The sequence below is a fragment of the Plecotus auritus genome (assembly GCF_963455305.1).
Source record: "Plecotus auritus genome assembly, chromosome: 5".
NCBI classification, from domain to species: domain Eukaryota; kingdom Metazoa; phylum Chordata; class Mammalia; order Chiroptera; family Vespertilionidae; genus Plecotus; species Plecotus auritus.
Genome location: NC_137776.1, coordinates 146,929,610 through 146,951,795, shown reverse-complemented (window position 1 = coordinate 146,951,795; position 22,186 = coordinate 146,929,610). Strand labels below are relative to the sequence as shown.

Below are 22,186 nucleotides of genomic sequence, written 5' to 3'. Positions count from 1 at the left end.
CGCAGGGCATTGTGTTATTGGTCCAGCTTATTAGGAAAACAAATGGGAAAGACTCTTTTAGAACAAATGCTACAAATGAGTGGCCTCCAATGGGCACAGATATGCTCTATCTTTTCTAGGGCTGCCGAGATTTAAAATTAGAAATATTTCACAGAAAACTGTACATTTTCGCTTCCCTTGGAAAATTGGAACATCTGGAAACAGTGAACCTACATTTCCATTGGCAGCAACTGGTTGGAGTTAAATAGCAGCCGCCCTTTTTAATTAGTATGTGTATTTCCCCGTGTGCCACAGTCCCCATCACTCCCTATTGCATATACCTATCCTGTTGTACTTATTTCCATGGCTTCTTGGCCTTATGAACACTAATTCCTAGAGTGTCTAATTCAAAAGGTTTGAGGTGGGATAAGAGGATTTGCATTTCTACCAAATTCCCAGGTGCTGCTGCTGGTGTGTGGATCCCCTTTGGAGTATTGTAACACAATACAAAGCCACGTGAGGCTAGTGGGGCAGTATGTTCCCCACAAGGAATAACATTGGGGTTATAATAAGAAGCAGAGTCTGATTCAAAACCCCATCTTGAGAGTATATCCGGTTGGAAACCATCCTGTATATCCCTGCTTCTTCCCTTAGTGACTCTCTGAGATCCACTGAATCCCCAGAAAACCCTGGAATGCAGATGTAGTGATGATGAGTCTAATTTAGGATTATAGCAAGGATAATCATTATCATATCTCAGGACACAAGGAGTTAGAGCTCGTATTCAGTGAACAAGGGCAGAAAAGCAAGGGTTGAAACTTAACATTCTTACATACCTATTGGGCAGGGAGGGGGAGGTCCCCACGTCCAGTGTTTGATGCTTGGAGGAGGTCTAATTCAGCAGGCCGAAGGCGGAGAAGGTGGGTCTAGCACAGACAAACAAGTGCTCCGAAGCCATGTGGAGCACCGAATTGGGGATTCATTGGGTCACCGGTGATGATTGTTTTCAAAGAGTTAATCTTGTGAGGAACTATGATTGAGGTGGGCGCACCTGGAGTGGGACTCAGGAACAGGACTCCAGGCTGGCAGGACCGCTGGAGGGATAACAAGGCAGATGGCCTAGATAGGGACTAGGTACAGAAAGCAACTACAGGGATCTGTTTTCTAAGAGTGACGTCCCGTGTGGAACTGGGCTTCTCCATTACTGGATCTGACTATCAAGGTCAGAGTAGAACTAGCAAGAAAGGTGGTTTCTTCAGTCCTTACCATGTTGGGCTTCTTAAAACCTGATTAAAGTCAAGATTAGTCTAATGACATGGGGCCTTTCTCACATATGGACAGAGAAAGAAGGTAAAGGTTGGGAGCTAGATAGGACCTCACATGATTGAAATTTATTACTGTTCTATCTACTTAAAAACTCTATGAAATTAATAACTAGGTCATCATGTGCCCATGATAGCCACTCACTAACCTAGTTCAGAAGTTTGTATTTTTGTACAAAATTAAGACTGAATAAATTACCAGCCATCTGCCTTCAGTTTCCAAGGTAATTATTTTATTTGTTTATTTAAATATTTATGTGTATATAATTTGCATATATATTACTACCATGAAACCTATTCTAACTGGGATTGTTAAGTACTGGTATATTCCTGTTAATTTGGGGAGTGACCATACAATATTTTTATTTCAATCTTATGGAAAAAATCTTTTAAATCTCCTTACCGATTTCCTGCTTAATGTTGTATAATGAAATAACAAAGTCCTTTTTCTTTGTTGAAAAATTGAATAGGGTCCTCAATCTGGTAATATAGGTAAAGCAGATATAAAATAAATTTTTCAGAATAAATGTTTTAGAAGTTGGGGTATGTGGGAATGGAGAGAGAATGGTTTGTTTTTAAATTAAATCATTGCTATTAACTGTTGTTCTAATGGTTTTACACTCTGTAAATTAGGGAAACGGACTAGTTGAGGAGTCCTGACTAGTTGAGGAGTCTGGTTGAGTTTCTGCTCAGATGTAACACCCATGGGCTGGGGGTATTATGTGTTTGATTATAATAAACTATAGAGGAGATAATTCCCTTTTTCCCTTTAATGATATTACCTGCGTTCGGATTATGATTATCACCTAAAACCAGTCGTGTGTCGCATGACATACTCATTGTTCTCTTGGGATCTGAGCACCCTGCTTTCCTCTAGTCATCTCTAAGGAGCCTCAAGGTTTACTCTACAGGAAGAGATTTAGGACTGGGCTTGCTCAGAAAAAAAAAAAAAAAGGCAGCAGCATTACTTTATTATAAACCAGTTTGAAAACCAGTATATGAAGGAAGACCTCAGTGTGCTCAATGTAACATGTGAACCAAAGGCAATGTTCAGTGATGGAAAAGAGACTAAAACTGCTTTTTTTCTTTTTTTAAAAACAGGCTCATGCACAATTAGTTCGAGAAGTTGATGTGGAGAAGGTGTCGGCTTTTGAGAATCCCTACGTAGATGCAATAAAGAGTTTATGGAATGATCCTGGAATCCAGGAATGCTATGATAGACGACGAGAATATCAATTATCTGACTCTACCAAATAGTGAGTATTCACCAGGATTTCTCTTTACTTTCATGTGCAGGTGCTCCGCAATGATAACTTCTGCGCTCTGTGCTTGGTATAGAGCAGCGGTCGGCAAACTGCGGCTCGCGAGCCACCTATGGCTCGCAAGCCCTAGTTTGCCACTCTGTTGACTAATGAGTTTGCTGACCACTGGTATAGAGTATCTGATTCAAACTTCAAAGTTAGGAAGCATTGATATTAAACTTGTGACCAACTCATAAGGAACTGGCATGAGAGTTAGGGAAAGTGTTTCTTTTACTATTTTCTATTTGAAAAATCAACCGAAGACTCTGGAAATCTGAGTTCATCAACCCATCTCTTCCCCAAAATTGCAAACCAGTGATTCTCAAACACAAACTCCATTGCAATTTGAAATCTTATAATATTAATTTCTAATACAAATTTATAATCTCATTCATGTGCTAGAAAACACTGACACAGTAAGAACAGCAAACAGGTACGTTTGATTATGGCTTCTAAAGCATCAGACTCCCTAGTTCCCAGGTTCCAGACACAGAACCTTGACTGCTTTCTTGGAGCCAAAATTATGTTGATGGATAATTTTATCTCTGCATGAAAATTGCATGTGAGTCTAATTTTGCTTGCATGCCAAAGTTATTTTGTGAGCTGTCAGTCAAAATCATATGTCCTGGGAAAGATTTGCATCCTAGAGAGATTTGTGAGTTCTCTAGATGAAATCTGGCCTAACAGAAAGAAAGTAAAGACTTGGCCATCATTGGATTAATGTAATCAGTGCAATCGAGATAATCAGGCATCTGAAAAATGGATTTTTTGGTGGTATTTAGCCAGATTTCTGTCTACATTAATTACGTGAACCAGCAGTTGCCTCTTGTGTTGGTTCTGGGCAGACAGAAGAATGAGTGGAAAATATGCAGCTGCCTCAGGTCAGTTTATATGATGAAATGGGGAAAATAAGGAGCTCTGGAGGCTGATTGGCTCACTCAGTAGTGCATAGGGCAGTGGTCCGCAAACTGCGGCTCTCGAGCCACATGCGACTTGAGACCATGGTTTGCTGTTCTGTTGACTAATGAGTTTGCCAACCACTGGCATAGGGGATCCAAGAGCTAGTCAGCTTTCTTTTTTCTATAAAGTTGGTCAAGCTTTTACCCTAGTTCCAAGCATTTGAATAAGATAAGTTATAATTCAAGTAAGCCACAGAAATGTTGCCTGGTCAAAATAGTTATGGTATTCTTAAAGTAAATTTGAATTTCATAAATCTGAAATGAGGCATAGAATGCTCAGGAGCACTGAATGTGTCAATCATATTTTATCTATATTAACTCCCTTGTGTGCTTCTGAAATGTGTGCTTTACCCATTTCTTTTTTTCCTTTTCCTTCTTCACGTCACTGTTCCTATCCCTAGTCTTTCTTTTCTGCCATCTAACCACCTACTTTCCCTCCTCATCCATCTCCCTCGCTCTCTCCTTCTCTTCCTCCCTCTTTTGCTCTCTCCTGAGCTCCTACCATAAAAGTTTCTGAGTACAGACATGAAAAAGATGCATTCAGCCCTTGTTTGTTCCAAATTCTGCCCCCTCAACCTTTGACCAGCTGTCTTTCTTTACTTCCTGCCCCCTCTGTCCTTCTGTTTCCTCTGCCATTTAAATCGAATCCATCTCCCTAGGTTGTTGTTGTGTTTTGTCCCTTGTTCTCTGTTCCTGTTCATTGTGTTTTTTCCTCTCTGTGTATTTACCCCTCCGCCCTCATTATTGATTCTCCTATGACTCTCACTTTGTGATGTCTCTTCTCGCCCTTACTATTGAATAAATCCTCCATTATGAAGGTATATTTTTATGAAGAAATCTTCCATCTCTCATCATTTCTCACCCTTTTTACTTTTATTCTTCTCCTCTTCCTCTGTTCTGTCCTTTACCTGTCACATATCTGTTTACCCTATAGAAAGTCTTGCTGTTTGGGGCATCAGAACACCGATGTCTAATTAAGTGTGTGCTTACCAGGGTTAGGGCTTCCTGTTAGCAAACTGTTTGAACTCCTTCTTCTGAGATAGGCCCTCTGAGTAGAATGCAGAACTGATGTGATCTGGTTTGCCCACCATTGGTGATGGCAGTGTTCATCACAGTATAGGACACAGACACCTTCCATTATAAAGTTGTATTCTTCCTCCTGCCACCAAAAGCCATCATTGTGGCATCACTGAGAGATCTTCAGTTCCTCATCAACTTGCTTAATTTAGTAGTTCCGTTAGCATTTGTGAAAGAAAGATTGTCTATTTCTGCCAGTTGGTCTACATTGGCATTCTTCTGTGAAGTAAAAGGTCTTCTCCTCAAATGGTGCTCTTTGATTATCCTGAAATTTATTTTCTACTGAAAGGTATATGTTTCAATCATTTCTGTTACACTAATTTGTTACATGAACTAAATAGATGGGGTGACGAACCTTTTTTCTGCCAAGGGCTATTTGGATATTTGTAACATCATTCGAAGGCCATACAAAATGACCAAACTTAAAAATTAGCCTGCTATATTTGGTCAAATATTTAATTAATTCACCCCAAATGCCTTGACAGGGCCAGACCAAATGATTCCATGGGCCTTATATAGTGGACGTTCCCCACTCCTGCACTATGCCATCTATCTTAACATTTTGTACATATCTCTTGTGTCTGTTATCATGTTTACTAAGGTCTCTTTCCTTCCCTCAGTGCCTATCAGTAACTGCTCATGTTTGACTTTCACAAATGACTGTTCTATGAAATAATAGATGGGTACTTTTCCACTATTTTGATGACCATGATGTAGGTAGGCACTGTCTTTCCATGGCCTCTATAAATGAACTAAGAAGTATAAGTGCTGAAGGCATTCAATTCAAATCTTTTTGTCTTGATGTTTTTGAAGGTCTGGAATCTGGAAGCTCTATTATCAAAAACAACAGTAGCTACTACTTGCTGAACACTTATTATATGTTAAATTCTGTGCTTAGTCATTTACAAGCATTATTTTATTTAATCCTCAAAGCCACCCAAAGTGGTAGATATTTCTTATCATCCCCATCAAAGAGAGGAAGAAAACTGGTGTCAGAGAGGTTGAGTAACTTGTTCAAGGTCACACAATTAGTAAGTGAGAGGAGTAGGAATCGGATTTAGATTTGCTGCCTCTAAACACCAAGTTTTTAAGTACTGTGAAATATAGCCTCACAGAGGATGGATAGATGGATGGGAGATGATAGATAGATAGATAGATAGATAGATAGATAGATAGATAGATAGATGTCTAGGATTAGATAAATCATATACTATGAAAGGTACAAATTATTTATTAATCTTTAACAATGTTGCCCATAGGTTATCTTATAAGTATAAAGTCAAGGGAAATTATATAGAATTTTTTGAAAAACAGACTAACAGGGTTTTGATTATCATCCAGAAAACTTAGCCATGTTTAACAGGGCATCAATTATTCATACAACATGGATGATGTTCTGAGTCACAGATAATTTCAAAGTATTATTTCTTTATTTTAGCCTACACTCTTAATCACTCCCTTCTGCACTCCATACAATAACTTTTTGCTGAAGTCAAAATAAAGCCAGTAAGAAGGACACAATGAAATTATTTGAGCTTCCCTTTTTCTACTTTGATTAGCCAACTTGCTGATCATAACAGGCAATCAGATGGCTCAAAGGATAGGCAGCATTGGTAGAAACAAGGCGATGAGAAATTCCAGACGATGGATAAGCAGTTTGGGATAAGTTGGCTTTCATTTGGTGCATTCTTCCAATTCTCTTTAATGCAAGAATAAAAGCATTCTAAAATGCTGAAGAGTTTTCACAAATTCTTTTATTTTTTTGTTATTGATTAAAAAAAAAAAAAGCCTGAGGGCTCTGAATAGCTTTAGATAAAGAGCACAATAAACAGATGGCTGTAGGTTTACTTTTTTTTTTTTCTGGGGTTTACCACCTGCTTTAATATTCTGAGACATCGGGTCAAATGAGTTCACTGCCTACAGTACCAAAAGCTCCCTGACATTAGCCAAAGAACACAAACTTCAATCACATCGGCATATAGTGAGAATAGTTCTTATTCTGCAGGCTTTTGGCAAAAGACTACTCAGTCTTTGTACAGCTTATGAAATCAAATCATTCCTAATCTCACTTTACTGGAGTCTCCCCAAGGAGTTGAGTAGATCACACATCTTCTTTTTAAAAAATTTTTTTAAAAATTTTTTTCAATTACTGTTTACATTCAATATTATTTTATTTGTTTTAGGTGTACAGCAGTAGTGGTTGGACAATCATATAGTTTACAAAGTGTTCCCCCTGAAATTTCAAGTATCCAACTGGCACCATACATACATATTAGAATATTATTGACTATATTCCCTCTGCTGTACTTTACATCCCCATGAGTATTTTATAACTACCAATCTTTACTTCTTAGTCTTTTCACTTTTTTTCACCCAGTCCTCCATCCCCCTTCCCTCTGGCAACCATCAATCTGTTCTCTGTATCTATGGGTCAAATCAGTCACCTTCTTGAAATTTCCACATGCTCTGGAGCCCATAAATCCAACATACATAAATAAATGGGCTTTGGGACATAAGTCAGCATTGGAGTTTACTTCCAACTCCATGCTTAGATTTTAACTTAATTTTTAAATGCACAAATAATTTGAACATTGAATTTAAATGCAAAAGTAATTTCAGAGATAGGTTAGCACATCCACCTGATTTAGGGCCAAATCCTTCTTGAAGAGGTATCTTGCTAAAATGTTCCTGAAAGATGAGCCATATACTGGTACTTCAACTCCAGGGTGTGTTGACTGTCTCTTGCAGCCATCCTGACTTTGTTCTCAATCTGATGATAAAAAAGAAGTGTAAGTCTACTTCAGGCTTTTGGAGATAGAACACTATATGGTGAAAACATTGAGTCCGGGTCCAGTGGTTGAATTCCCTGTCATCTCTGGGCCATTGATGTGCCTCAGAAATCCGTGTCTGATCTACTAAACTTCATGGAGGGGACTTCAGTAAAGCGAGATTAGAAATGATTTGATTTCATAAGGTGAACACCAACAGAGTAGTCTTTTGCCAAAAGCCTGAAATCTGACATCTGAAAATTCATTTCTAAATTGAATTTCCGATGGTCTTAGGCTCTATAGCAGTGGTTCTCAAACTGTGGGTCGCGACCCACAGGTTAGAACAGCTAGCAGGGTCGCCTAAGACCATCAGAAAACACAGATATTTACATTACGATTCATAACAGTAGCAAAATTACAGTTATGAAGTAGCAATGAAAATAATTTTATGGTTGGGGGTCACCACAACATGAGGAACTGTATTAAAGGGTCGCGGCATTAGAAAGGTTGAGAACCACTGCTCTAGAGTGTCAGTACCTCTAAATGCTGTGCAAAGAATGTCTGGTACTAACAATGGTATAAATGACCAGAAATGTTCATTGAGTTGATTTGACTCTGAGAGCAAGGATTTCATCTCATGTGTCTAGGTTTTTGACTCAGTGTAGTGCTTGTTGCAGTTAAGGAGAATGTGACAGGATTTAATCAACTGAACCAAAAGTGAGGACTGACTGACTTTTGTTAAGGGGCCTAATAGAACTAGAATTGACTAGAAGACAACCCACCTGTGATTACAGGTGAGCCCAGGAACTTCTTATCATCTTAAGTTCATTCAAGTTCCTTTATTCTTACTCCCGCCTGCCAAGCATCATTTGGACTCTGATTGGCCAACCCCGATGTTCTTCTTTATTATCACTATGGCTTCTTGATTTAAAGTTATGAATTGAATTTATCTGTAAATAGTTCAATAAGGTTAGTTAGTATGACCAGCTCCTGAGATCTCATCATTCTTGTCAAAATGAAACTTCTTACAGAATGAGTATTCAAGTTAAGGTCACATGACCAGGAGAGAGCTGCTTTCATCAGCAACCTTTTACTCATGGCTGACCCTTGGCTACAATCACTGGAACCTCTGTTATGACCCACCTGGTATTTGCATTATATCATGGTTATTCATAGCATTTTTACCTCCATTGAATATAAGCTCCTTGAGGACAGGACTCACGTCTTTGTGTGTGTGTGTGTGTATGGCTCCCACTCAGTCGTAAGCACAGTGCCTAGCTTTCAGTATAGGCTTTCAGTGAAAAGTTGTCAAATGAGTAAGTAATAAAAGAATAAGTAAATTTTTCTTTGCTAAAATTTTTTCTCATCTTTCTCCTCTCTTCTTGTCTGCATGGTGCAACTCATCCCTGCTTCTTCTCTATGCTGTTCTCTAGTGACTACAGTTCATAATCATCTCTCCCTTCTCATTGCATTCATGGTTAGCAGAGTACAGTTTGGCACTTAATTATTTCTTAATTGATTCATCTGTGCTGTCTTTGCTTCCCAGGTAGCCTGATGCCCCAAAGGCAAAGAATATATACATACATATATTTAAGTATTTGTACCAACTTTCTGTGCCAACCCCCAACACACACAGTGCATTAGAATTTAACTTATAACAGATTTTCAATAAATATGTGTAAATTGACTGAATTAAATACTGCCATTGCATTTCAAGACAGGCAGACTAGAATAAAAAGCAGTCTCTGGTGTTGTTTTTGATGTTTTAGAAATATAAAAATAGTGTCAAAATTATTCAACAGCTTTGAAACTTATCATATAAAAGATGAATAAATTAACAGAGCCAAATAGGCAAATTGAAAAAGGCTCTTCTTTTCCCTTATCTGTCTATTTATCTTATTCATCCTTCAACCATCCATCCATCCATCCATCCATCCATCTGTCTATCTTGCTCTCTCTCTCAATGTTGCGTTTTTTTGTTTGTTTGTTTTTTCAGTTACAAGGCCAATTTATTTGAGCAATAGACCTAAGAATCTGTCTCTGTGACCCAGGCCTGGCCCTGGCATCCACCTGACACTTAGTTGTTTAGCTCATTCCCCATTTGACACTAGTCTCTTTTAGACTTTTGGATCAATTATCTATAATAATAAAAGCATAATATGCTAATTAGACCGGACATCCTTCTGGACGACCTTCCAGACAAAGCGAGGGCTGTGAGGGAAGCCTGGGTCCCAGGTGCCAGAGGGAAGCCAGTGCTGGCAGCCAGGGGAAGAAAAGCCTACTCTTGCACGAATTTTGTGCATCGGGCCGCTAGTCCATATATAAGAGTCACAGGATACTAAACTATTTACCAAATGTAGTGATAGGATCTTCTTATGGGATACTTAATTTAGTTCTTAAACTCTGACTTTTTCTGGCCTGGCCAGTGTGGCTCATTGATTGAGTGTCAATCTATGTATGGACCAGGCATGGTCCGGTTGATGTTTCTGTCTTTCTCTCTCTCCCTCTCCTCTCTGAAATCAATAAAAATATATTTCTAAAAAAAACCTCTGGATTAGCTTAGTTTTTTGACAAAGGAAAATTGAAATGCCTGATCTCTTAGACTTCTCTTTTATCCCACAGAATATTCTCCTTGTGTAGTTTTCATAAACTGTGGGATTGTCACCTACCTGTTACCATTGGGTAATCTTTGTTTTAAAACTGAAATTTTGTATTGAAAACAAACAACTTCTTATGAACAAAATACCTGTATTAAATGCTACACCTCCTTGAACGCTCGTCATGGTGTGCCAGGTGTTAAAAAGGAAAGTTGATTTGCCCTCCACAGAATGAGCTCTTCGGGAGATGGAAGTGTTTGTGTGATACGTAATCCCATGCACCTAACCAGCCTAACCAGGTTACCAAGCAGGCTCATTTCAGCCATGGCATCTGCCAGATGAGGGAGACTTAGTACCAAAACCTGTACTTGACTCTGCCCTCAGGATGGCAGTTTTGCAGAACTATTACTTTAAGTCCTATCTTTTTTAAGTTCACTTTGAAAATTTCTTTTTATTTTTTTTTCCCTTTGAATCCTGTGGTCACATAGCAACTGTTCAATAACCATGTGTTTCTGGTTCCTCCTTAGCTTCCTCTGCTTTTGACAGTGTCAAATAAGATCTCATAGCATGATCTAGCTTTCAAATCCCCCTGGACTGTTCCTCTTACAATGAGGTCTTCTTAATTTTTTTAATGAAGTTGACCTAGTTTTTCTAACCTTCTTTTCAATAATTAAAAATGTGCAGTTCTACCAGAGTCATTTTCAGTGCCAGAAATTCATCTTAATGTCCGACTTTGTAGAGGTGTTCTCTCTTTTCCGCGTCCAGCACGGAAAAGGAACAGGTCCGGTTCCTGAGTGGAGGAGCTGGGGATTAAGAAATAAAAGAAAGAAAGAGACCAGATAGAAAGATAGAAACAAAGCTGGGAGCCAGGTGGGACGCCATCCTCTCTGATGGAGAGGCAGGGACCCCGGAGCCCACGCAGCACATTTATTTTATACCCCCAAATACCAGGAAGTATCACCAAAACTTAGGATCAAAGGAGCTTATTTGCATTCTTGAGTAGGCCCTAGTATTCCTGGTGTTTGCCTGGATTTACATATCAAAGCCCACTCCCCGGCACCTGGACAAAGGTAAAAAGTCAGTACTGATAACACCCCCCACCTTCTTGGGGAGGGCGTAACCGAGACCCGGCTCTGGGGCTCAGCTGACAACAATTTAAAGAAATGTCCATGTGCCTTCCCAGGCAGCCCTCTACACGACTTGAACTGCAAATCTGTTAAAAATATTTTGATAGGAGTTGAAGAACCCAACACATATCCCATAGCATGCTACATGAATGCCCTGAGATGCTGTTTTCATTATCTTACTATGGTTGGATTGATAAAATGTCAGAGATTTCTTTTTCCACTTATCACCTATAGGTACTTTCCCCCTTTTGGTATAATTGCTGAAGGTTGCATGCCTGTAACTTACATTATTATTTTTTCAACCGTAGCTGTAATGTGATATAGATTACTTGCCAAATTATCTCTACGTGTTATTCATGTTGCCTTCATTAAAAAAAAAAAGCACGCTTTAATTTCTATGTTATTTTGGGTTTAGATTTCAATTACCCTTCTAATCATATGTGGGGTTTTTATTTTAACTTAAATTTTAAAAAACAAGTTCTCATTGCATGTGAAATTGGAGTATAAGTTAATCTGAAGAGTATAAGTTAATTTGAAGGTTAATTCAAACATGTTATTGACAAACTATTATCAAAACTAAAGAACAATTGGCATATCTTTTAAAAAATATTCCAGAGAGAAAATGCCATGTTTAATTTAATTTCAGCATATTGTTTTAGTGATGTTTAAGCTCTTCTCATATATTTTTAATCACTTAAAAGAATGAAGTATACTCCATTTCTGAATTTTTTATTTTTTTCGTTAGCCAGAGATGATTTTGAAGTTAAATATATAGAGAACTTAGCAGTTACGAGGTGTCATTATAAATGCATGTGTTTAATTTCTTTAAGTCTTTCATGCAAATCTGTCATACTACAGAACAATGTTTTGTGGATAATCACCAAAGATTAGAGATAATTCAAACAGGTTCTCAGAAAATGACTGTCCAAAATGTACAAGTGTTCATTTCATCCCCATAAACCCCACCATTTCTCCTCTTCCTTAAACCCTTTTTCTTCCCATAAGCTGGTAACCTTTTTACAGGCTGGGATCACATGCTGGGAATCTTTATACCCTTAGCACCTACCAGAATGTCATGGTCAAAATATGATGTTAAATTCCAGATGACCCTGTATTTTTCTCGTGGTAGGAAAGGAACTGTTGAAATTTTACTACACGAGTCTGTTGCTTTGCTTTTCACTGGAAACCATGAAAAACCTATTTCTTTCATGAAAGAGATTGTGTCAGAATTGTCTGTTAATAAGGTGCCACCCCTCCCTCCTTTTGGCCTGAATTAGAGTGAATTCCAAGGCCTGAAAGTTTGATGCTAAGAGGCATAAAAGAGACATACAAGTGATACCATTTTGTGGACAGGACCTGAAGCAGAGCAGGAAGCATACCTAGTAAATGAAGTTAAGCAAAGGCTGCTTTTCCTTTTTGTGTTGTCTTTACATTCATCAGAGGCCGTTTAATTCAGAATTCAGTTCTTATGTAATAGAGGCCAACGATAGCCCAGAGAGGTTATTACACAAAGGTGGGTAGCTGACACCCCCCTTTGTTTTCTTCTGAAAGGTATAACCACCTTTCTAAAGACTACAGCATTTTCCATAAAATAGTTTTAATTTGGGTCACGGGTTGAACACTTGCTGTGTTGGTCACCAGCCATGGACAGTGGGTCGTGGTCCCTGACTCCACAGTGTGTGAGTCCTAATTGGACCAAATGTAGAAAAATGTTGAGTTGTTGTTTTTTTAAAATATATTTTTATTGATTTCAGAGAGGAAGGGAGAGGGAGAGAGAGATAGAAACATCAATGATGAGAGAGAATCATTGATTGGCTGCCTCCTGCACGCCCCCTACTGGGGATCAAGCCCTCAACCCAGGCATGTGCCCTTGACCGGAATCGAGGCTGACGCTCTATCTACTGAGCCAAGCAAGCTAGGGCAAAATTTTTTTTTTTCTTTTCTTAATCAATTATGAAGTTATCTAGTATTAGTGTCTCAAAGCAATGGCAAGTCATGAAGTCCCCATGAGTAGGTTAGAGTGAGTTTAATAAATGACACCTCCCATTTTTTAGCACAGCCCTAAACATGTCCTGTCTCATTGACAGTGAAAGAAGCCTCATGTGTGCCACGGGAGCTTTCTCTCCCTGATAGCAGGCAGGTGCTGCGGCCAGCCCCTTGTTAAACATGCATTGCCTTGGAAATGTACCTTGTGCCTGTCACCATAGCAACACCCTGAGAATGACCTCAGCAGCCACTCAAAATCATTTCTACAAAACAAATTATAGCTATAATTATCTTTCTGAATTTACTCTACACTATAAATTTGCTCAGACCTTGGTGTTTCTTTGTAAAAGGTTAAATGAATGGAATAATCCAGTGGGAACCCATCCACCCAGTATTCACCAACAGTTTTCCCTCAGAATAGGAGATGCTTCCATGGAAAGCACAATTCCGTTAAGAGATTATTCCATTGCCTTTTCTCACAATGTGACCAGAATCAACAAATGAGGATACTCTGGTTTTATCATGGCAGAACTCGATTTGTAAGGGAATGGAGTGGCCTTTTTCCCTATGCAAATGTAAAATGCATAGAGTGCTGGGGTCCCCCTCTCCATGTTCTGTAAGCCAGAGGGAGGGGCACAGGGTCTGGGACTTACACAGGCAGAAGCTCTCCTCGGCAGTGAAAATGCTGGTCTTTGTTGCCTACAGGCTTAACCTGCTTCACAAATTATCTGCAACATGTCTTCAATCCTGGTGCAGCCTCTGAGCTGCCCAGACCCTCCCCTAGGAGAAAATAGTATGTTTAATTTGGTTGGAGGGTTTGTTGTTTTGTTTTGTTTTTCTTGCCTTGTTTTGGGATGTTTGGGTTTGGTTTGGTTTTGGTTCTAGATAATGTGTGTTGCAACTAGCAGGCCTTGATATAGTTCCTTTCCATTTTTGTAGTTAAACTAGAATAACTTTTTTACTCCAAGTGAAGTGAGCCTTTCTGTCCACCATCCAACTGAGGCAAAGCAAAAAAAAATATCAACCAAGAACTGCGATTTATTTTCAAGTGAATCGGAAATGCATGGAACATCGTTAATGGCCATTTCTGTGCCATAAAATGTGTTCCTATCTGGGCAAGGAACAGATGGAACAGAGCCTGGCAGGCAGCAAGCACTCAGTAGTTCATTGTGGTTATCCTGTTGTTACTCTCTATGAACTATACTGGCATTGAAAAGGAGCATAAGAAAGGTGAAGAGGAAAAAAAATTCTTGCAAGAACAAGATGTTTTAGATATTCAGCTGATGTCTCTGTAATGCCCTGTTCACAGAGAGCCACCACTGACAGTATTTTTAGGGCAGCCTCTACATCCTTGTAAGTGGTTTTTCAATCACAGGTGTATGCCCCAATTTTATCTTACCTGAACATGTTTTTCAGGGAGCTCAGTTCACTCCTCTAAATTGGAGAGAGACCAGCTGGGTTCCTACTGTGCAGAGTGACAGGTATTTTCCCACTGCAGTGCTGGTTCTTTAAGTTCTTCTGTGCAAATAATGTGTTTAAACATGGAGCGGTTCATCTTTGAGAACAGAGAGCCATGAATCCTTCTTCACCACAGGAACTCTACAGCACCTGTGTGCAAGAATTAGCCACCCTCTGTTCTGACCTCTGCTTATTGGGTTAAGTGAGTAGAAATGGTTTATTGGGCCGCATATTTCTGAGCAAGCTTGCCAATGTAAATGAGAAGTTCTCTGATTTCTCTAAGTTAAAATTTTGTATATAGTAGTTAAATAAATGTTGATCTTGTAGGTTTCAAAATGTACATTCATTTCAAGTTTTGCAAATCAAGGAGCTGATAAATCAGGGAAATCCATCTACATAGAGTAGCCAGTTGGTTTTGCATTAATGTGTGGTGAGCTGGTTTATCTATAGAATGAGATACAGAACAACTCTTGGAACATGGGTTTGTTAACCCCATCAGACGATTCCAAGCCTGTGCCAAGAGACAGACTCAACCTTTGGGCCCAGTACACGTTTATATTTCCTTCCTGCCTCTCATGCCCATGTTCTTCCAGCCTCTCCCCATTTTTGTCCTCCAGCCAGTTTTTTAATAATTAAAGATACCAGGCTGGTTCTGATCAGTCAGTAGAGAGCTAATTGCCAGCTAGAGAATCATTGATGTTTTGGGATAAGGCCACCAGAATACTAATTAGTTGCTTTGGTGGAGGAATTCCTAGGCTGACACATTTTTGTCTTAAGGATTGATGGACCTGTAAAAAGGCAATGATTTTATTTCTTTGTTAAAGTAAGACTTAACTTCACTATTTTATGACTCTGTGAATCTTAGAGACTTAATATAACTTTTTTTTCAACACCCAATTTCGTATTTAATAATATCATTGATATGGAAACACCATTAGTATGAATGGTATTTAAATAGTGCTGAAAGGAAACGCATCCATCCATCCAAACAAGAAATATTCATTAAGTGCTATTTGCCAGGCACTCTTTAGGTGCTAAGGCAGGAATAACAATCTGTGGGACAACGTCCTTGCGTCAGATCCACAGAGTGTTTGTGCTCGCTGGGCTATAACATGCTCTGCACCAGACAGTCCCTGTGCTACATCTCATATCTCACTGCCTCTTACTTGTGGGCCTGAGATATTGCAGTTCTAGTCCCTTTCAGTTCTATGAAGGGCTCCATCTTTTCTTTTAGTCTTGTTCACAGTTAATTACTTTGTGTCTATACTTTGTAATTGTGTTCTGAAACCATATCTATATTGTGACTCTTTGAAGTCATGAAGATGCCACACAGAACAGTCACGTTCACCTGTTTGTCATCAATGATATCAAATTATGTCATTCTCAAGGTTGGAAATTAATTTTTGCACTTTGAGAGAATGAAAAGTGAATGGAATATAGTATTTTTAAAATGCCAAAATTATACTGATGGAAAACATAGATGTTGCCAGGCGTTAGGGTTGGAATGGGGAGCACAGGACAGTTTCTTTGTGGTAACAGAACAATTTTGTATCATGGTTGTGGTGGTGATTGCACAAATCTCTACATGTGATAAAATTTCATGCAACTATATGTCCCCCCAAATATGTGTGTGTGTGTGTGTGTGTGTGTGTGTGTGTGTGTGTGTGTAAAACTGGTGAAATCTAAATAAGGTCTGTAGTATATATAGCTAGTAGTACTGTATCAATGTCAGTTTCCTAGTTTTGATACTGTATTATGGTTAGTTTTTACATTGGGGGGAGTTAGGGGACAGTGTAAGGGATTTCTCTGTAATATTATTGCAGTGTCTTATGAGTCTAAAATTATTTCAAAAATATGTGGGTTTTTTTCTTCCAAAAGGAATAGAAAAATATAAGCTGATAAACTAAAGTTTAGGTTTGGTGACCCTAAAAACTGGGAATATCTGACCTTAGACAGTGTTACCTCAATAACTAGAAACCTCGTGGCTTTATTTTAATCATGAATGATTTAGACTTTGGACAGAAGTTTGGATAGGGTATTTTGTGTCCTCTCTTAAGGCATTAAGGAAATACATTCCAAGAAGAAGCTCTCATGTTCTGCAAAAGGCAAAAAAATAAAATAAAAATAAAAATGCATTCTGACCTTATATGTAACTCTTATCTGTTTATTTATACAAACATCATTTGTATAAATAATTTAAAAACTATTTGCTTGAAACTCCTGTTTTACCCACCAGACCTGCTAAACAAGTAGAGGATAAGAGACTCGTTTGATTTATTTTCTTCTCCCCCTTTACTCTTGTATGAGTTCTAATTGATTGTAAGAGAAGCAATGAGCAATACAGTGAAGCAGTTAATCCTTAGAGAGGTAATCTTGCTCTGACCAATGGGAGGTTGAGTTTAATCTTTTGGGTTCCCTAATTCTCTACCACTTTCTGAGATCTTCCTTTCTATTCTCCACTTCTCCCTTGTGACTCATTTTTGTCCTTCTCTCTCCATAGGCAGGTGTGGTGTGATGGAGTCACTGATGTTCTCGTTGTGTCTTCCCTCTAGCTATCTTAATGACTTGGACCGTGTTGCCGACCCTGCCTACCTGCCTACGCAACAAGATGTGCTTAGAGTTCGAGTCCCCACCACAGGGATCATCGAATACCCCTTTGACTTACAAAGTGTCATTTTCAGGTAGTAACCGAGTCCATACAACCCACTTCTGAACTGTTATGCTTTAAGTACACTTGGTGAATGCTATAATATTGAAATCATATGTATGTTTTAAAACAGTATCACCTTTATACCAATTATTGTCATTAGATCCACAGAATGAAACCATGTGTCCCTGAAAGAGGAAGCAGAGGGAAGATATGTGGGCAGGTTTCTCATTTCAGATTAAATTATCAGGAAATCAATGAAATCTTGGTTTGCTGATGGTGGAACAAAATCAGTTCATCAAACATCAGTCCTGATTATAATTTTTTGGGGGAATCATTTAATCTACAAGGACAAAGGATGTATTTTTAGATTTATATAAGATATGAATAATCTTATGACCCAAAAGTAATAGAACTTATACGTTGGCAGAAGCTCTTTCAGGTCATTGTTTCCTCCAAGCCCCCGGGTACCAATGCAGAATTCTTCAGTAGCAATAAAACTCTGAGATGCTTTATATTCCTAAGATACGTGGCTTGAAAATTTTCAAAACACATGATTTTGAATATGGATTGAGTAACCTAGTCTAAATTTACGTAAGAAAATAGAGTGAAAATTTATTACTTCCTCCCTCACAGCTGTTGTTCTGAGTAATACTTTAGCATAGGTATTATCTTTTTTTTAAGATGAGGAAAAAAGTAAACAATACTGATTACTTTCACTTAATCTCTTACTCCACCATCACTCAGTTGTACTGTTAGAATACAAACCACAGGGTGAGAAATGAAGGCGTGTGAGTGTCTCTTTGAGTGTAGAGAGTTGAGTTCCTTGTTAGAGCCCATCCCATTGAGGAAAACTGCATGCAATGCGGGGTTATGAAGTCGAAGTGTGTGATTCTTGCTGCGTAACTCTGCCAGGAGACTCTGATGAGCAGGCCCTCTGCCAATCCCTGCCAAAGCCCCCGCCCAAGTCCTGTGTGTTTTATTCGTATCAGTCTCTGCACCCGTGGTCGCATGTAGCTGCCATACTCTGCTCTAGCAGACATATCCCAAAGTGGGAGACATGTTGGAAATGATTCTGAGCCTCAGTTGTTTTTTGTTTTTTTTCATCTATATAACAATTGCATTAAATATCTCCAAGGTTCCTTATAGCTTCAACATTCTGGATTACTTAAATTTTTTAGTTCATTGCATTTAGAGATCTTTATTTTAAGACACCCAAATGTCCTTCCTCTTATAACCATATTACAGAATATTTTCAGAAAACATATAGCATTTCTTGGGAGATTTTCATCTCCTTATTGTTTTATAAATAATGACTTCCGAAACCATGTTACCATTACATCTTTTTTTTTTTCTACATTGTGTGCATTCACATTTAAATAACATTTTTGCCACTATAGGAATAGTAGTGACTTTGAAAAATAATTTCCTGCCAACATCAAAAGCATGTTGTAGAGATTAATGTGACATGATTTCATGTAAATGAGTAGCATACTATTCACTTAACACCAGGGAAAAGCTAGCATTTTAATTTTTCTAAAGACCTAAGAATCCTAGTTTTCATGTCCATCATTCATAAGTCTCCTGAGTCCACGGTTTTGCCCCCCAATACGTCTTCCGTGCCTTAAAGAACTTTTAGAAGCAGTCACTGGAAGAGCCTTGATTTCTTAGTTTAGGTTTAATGCTTAGAGAAAGGAGAACACCAGGAACAACTGCAGTCTTCAACAAATGCTTACAGAGCCAGACTCCCAAACTTTTTTTTACCTAAAACTCTCATTCTCTGAAAGTATTTTATCCTGTGAACATTTTTGTTGAAATATGGAACAATAGTTTGAAGAAACTTGGATTCAGTGCCAATGCTTCTAGATATTTTCATATATATATACACTAGAAGCCTGGTACACGAAATTGATGCACGGGGGCGGGGGTGGGGGTGCCGGGAAGGGGAGAATCCCTCAGCCCTGCCTGCACCCTCTCCAATCTGGGACCCCTCAGGGGATGTCTGACTGCCGGTTTAGGGGCATTAACTCCAGCCATTAGGAAAATCACACAGAATGTCCTTGACATAAAAACAGTGTGGTTTTATGAGTTGTTTTAATAATAATGGCCATTCCTTTAAATAATATTTTCTTACATATAATATAGCTGGTACTGTGTGAATTCAAAATGTTAATATCACAAAATCATAGAAAGTTGTAGTGGAAATAACCATGAATTGTCTAGTCCAAACTTTTATAAATATTGGAATTCCCTTTTCAAAGAGTTTGAATGCTTTTTGTCCTAAGAAGCTTGACCAACTTTTTGAGGCAACCCATTTTCTGTGAAAGAACTGGGGGACTCCATCAGCAGGCCCGCACTTCCTCTCCCCCTCATTCCCCCGCGCCCCCCCCCCCCCCCCACCCGTGACTGAGGGACTCTGGCGGGGCAGAGGGGACTGGGTGCTGTCATCTTTGTGATGGCGTGATGGTCAGTTTGCATATTCCCTCTTTATTAGATAGGATAATCACTCAAATTAATAATGTTGATTTCTGAGCAGTAACTCGGCACAAAATTGAAGTGTTAAAAACAAATCCTTGAAATAGTTCAAATGATGGCCTCTTGTAGCATATTTTATGGCAAGTTAGCAAGTTCTCTTATGCATAATGCTAATCACACTGTTACCCAATATGACTGGACCTGTCCCAAATTATTGCTAATATTGGAAGGAAAAAAAGCCCCAAATGCTTACTCTACTGATAAAGGATCAGGGGAGTTGTGTTTGGATTTAGCTGAAGCATCACACACAACCTACACTGAGTGGCCAGATTATTATGATCCCTGAATGCATAATAATCTGGCCACTCAGTATATATATTAGAGGCCCAGTGTATGAATTCATGCATGGGTGGGGTCTGGCCAGCCTGGCCAGGGGGAGGGGGCATGGGCGGTTGGCCAGCCTGCCTGCTGGTCGGACTCCTGGTCAAGGGAACAATTTGCATATTAGCCTTTTATTATATAGGATATACACTGAGTGGCCAGATTATTATGCGTTCAGGGATCATAATAATCTGGCCACTCAGTGTATATTGAATTGTATAGCATCTTCCATCTTCTCAATGTATTTGCAAGTATTTTTAGCATCTTTGAGAAATACATGAGGATCTTCATTCTCGTTTTATAGGAAGATAAACTGAAGTCAGTATTTGCGATTAGAGCTTAATACAAATAAAACTTATTTTATATACTCCATAGCTTGATTAAATAAAACCATTTTGCTTGGTGTGGAACAGGATTATTTTTTTACAAAGTTATAATTTTCGTACACATCTGGTAACATTCTGCTAACCATAATGATTTATTACCCAGAATGCCTTGATTTTGGTTGTTAGGTAACAGAAAATTAGTAGATGTTCAATAAGTATCAATTGAATTGACTTGGATGACTATTTCCTTTAGAGAGTATTTTTCCTAAGTTTTGTAAGTAAAGCTATTTTATATTGATTTTTTTCTTTATATGCTATTAATATGAATATTGTTAACCTTGCAGAATGGTCGATGTAGGGGGCCAAAGGTCAGAGAGAAGAAAATGGATACACTGCTTTGAAAATGTCACCTCTATCATGTTTCTAGTAGCGCTTAGTGAATATGATCAAGTTCTCGTGGAATCCGACAATGAGGTGAGTGCCCATGCACAGGCAGTGGGTGGTCATTTTATTATTTGATACAAATAAATGATAGGATGTTGGGTGTGGGATATGGAGTAAACTGACTTCATTGCTTTCTTGACTATTGACTTGGGGATTTTAAAAATAAAATGGTACACGGTACACTCAGAAAGGTAAGCTCTTTTGTCCAATGTATGAGCAGGTCTGTGTGTTCAGCTCTAATTAGATGCAATTTTATACTTTTCACACTATGCAGAGGCTCTGAAAATGAAAATAACGCAGAAATCTTAGGCTAGTCATCAGATCGTATTGTAGCCTTCTCCCCGCAGGCTGGAGTCGGGAGTGTGGGAGTGAGTCAGCCTGTTTGGTTTTGTTTTCATTTTGTCTAAATCATTGTTTGTGTGGTGGGTGGGTCCCAAAGAGTACTCAAAGCTCAAAGCCCCTTTTGGCAAGTGTGAGAGCCTTTGCAGCTGGCCTCTAAATCAGTCCATTATGGAGCCAGGACGTGTCTTGGTGATGTGGCCTTTCTGCTCTTATAGCATAATTTTGTTTCTACTAAGCAGGGAGTGATTGAAAAAGTGTCCTTGGTATGCCTGACTGGAGATATATGATTCAGTAATGTAAGTTCCTCCCCATTACATGAAAATTTAACAGGTATAAATATGGATTTTGAGGATATCAAAGGTTTGATGATGAGTCAGAGTTGACAGGGGTGGGCAAACTTTTTGACTCGAGGGCCACAATGGGTTCTTAAACTTGACCAGAGGGCCGGAACAAAAGCATTGATGGAGTGTTTGTGTGAACTAATATAAATTCAAAGTAAAGGAGCCGAGGGGAGAGCAAGAGAACCGGATAGAACAGCCGGATCTGGCCCGCGGGCTGTAGTTTGCCCAAGGCTGGTATAGAATATAATTAAAGGGCATAGAAAACTGACTTGGGGCTGGAATTCAGTGTGTGTGTTGGAGGAATGGAGAAGATGCCATTGATACACCCTGCTAGAGGCAAAGACTGCAAACTGACACACCAATAGTAAGTATTAAATATACTTCTAATAGAGTAGCAAGTAAAGAGAAGAAAGTGAGATATCTCCAATAGCTGATTAAAGTAAGATCTGGCATATTAAAATATACTTTTAATGTTGTACATCTGTTAGGTATACAAGAATCCTGGCTTCTTGGTCTTTTTAAGTATTTTATTTTTCTGTAAGTGCTAATATCTTCATTAATAGACACATCTAATCTTCCATAGCATTTCTTTTGTATGTATTGATAAAGAGTTCATGAACAATTATTTCACATAGAGCTGCAAGTTACCTATCCAT

General features: G+C 38.7%; 1 protein-coding gene across 1 annotated transcript in view; it reads left to right on the top strand.

The window, feature by feature from the left end:
- The window catches only part of LOC308249170 (guanine nucleotide-binding protein G(q) subunit alpha), a 267,265-nt gene that overhangs the window by 189,553 nt on the left and 55,526 nt on the right, over window positions 1-22,186 (top strand). The window contains exons 3-5 of the mRNA XM_080670030.1: window positions 2,403-2,557; window positions 17,127-17,255; window positions 20,748-20,877. Of these exons, the coding sequence (XP_080526156.1) occupies window positions 2,403-2,557; window positions 17,127-17,255; window positions 20,748-20,877 (414 nt within the window). The remainder of the gene's footprint in view (window positions 1-2,402; window positions 2,558-17,126; window positions 17,256-20,747; window positions 20,878-22,186) is intronic.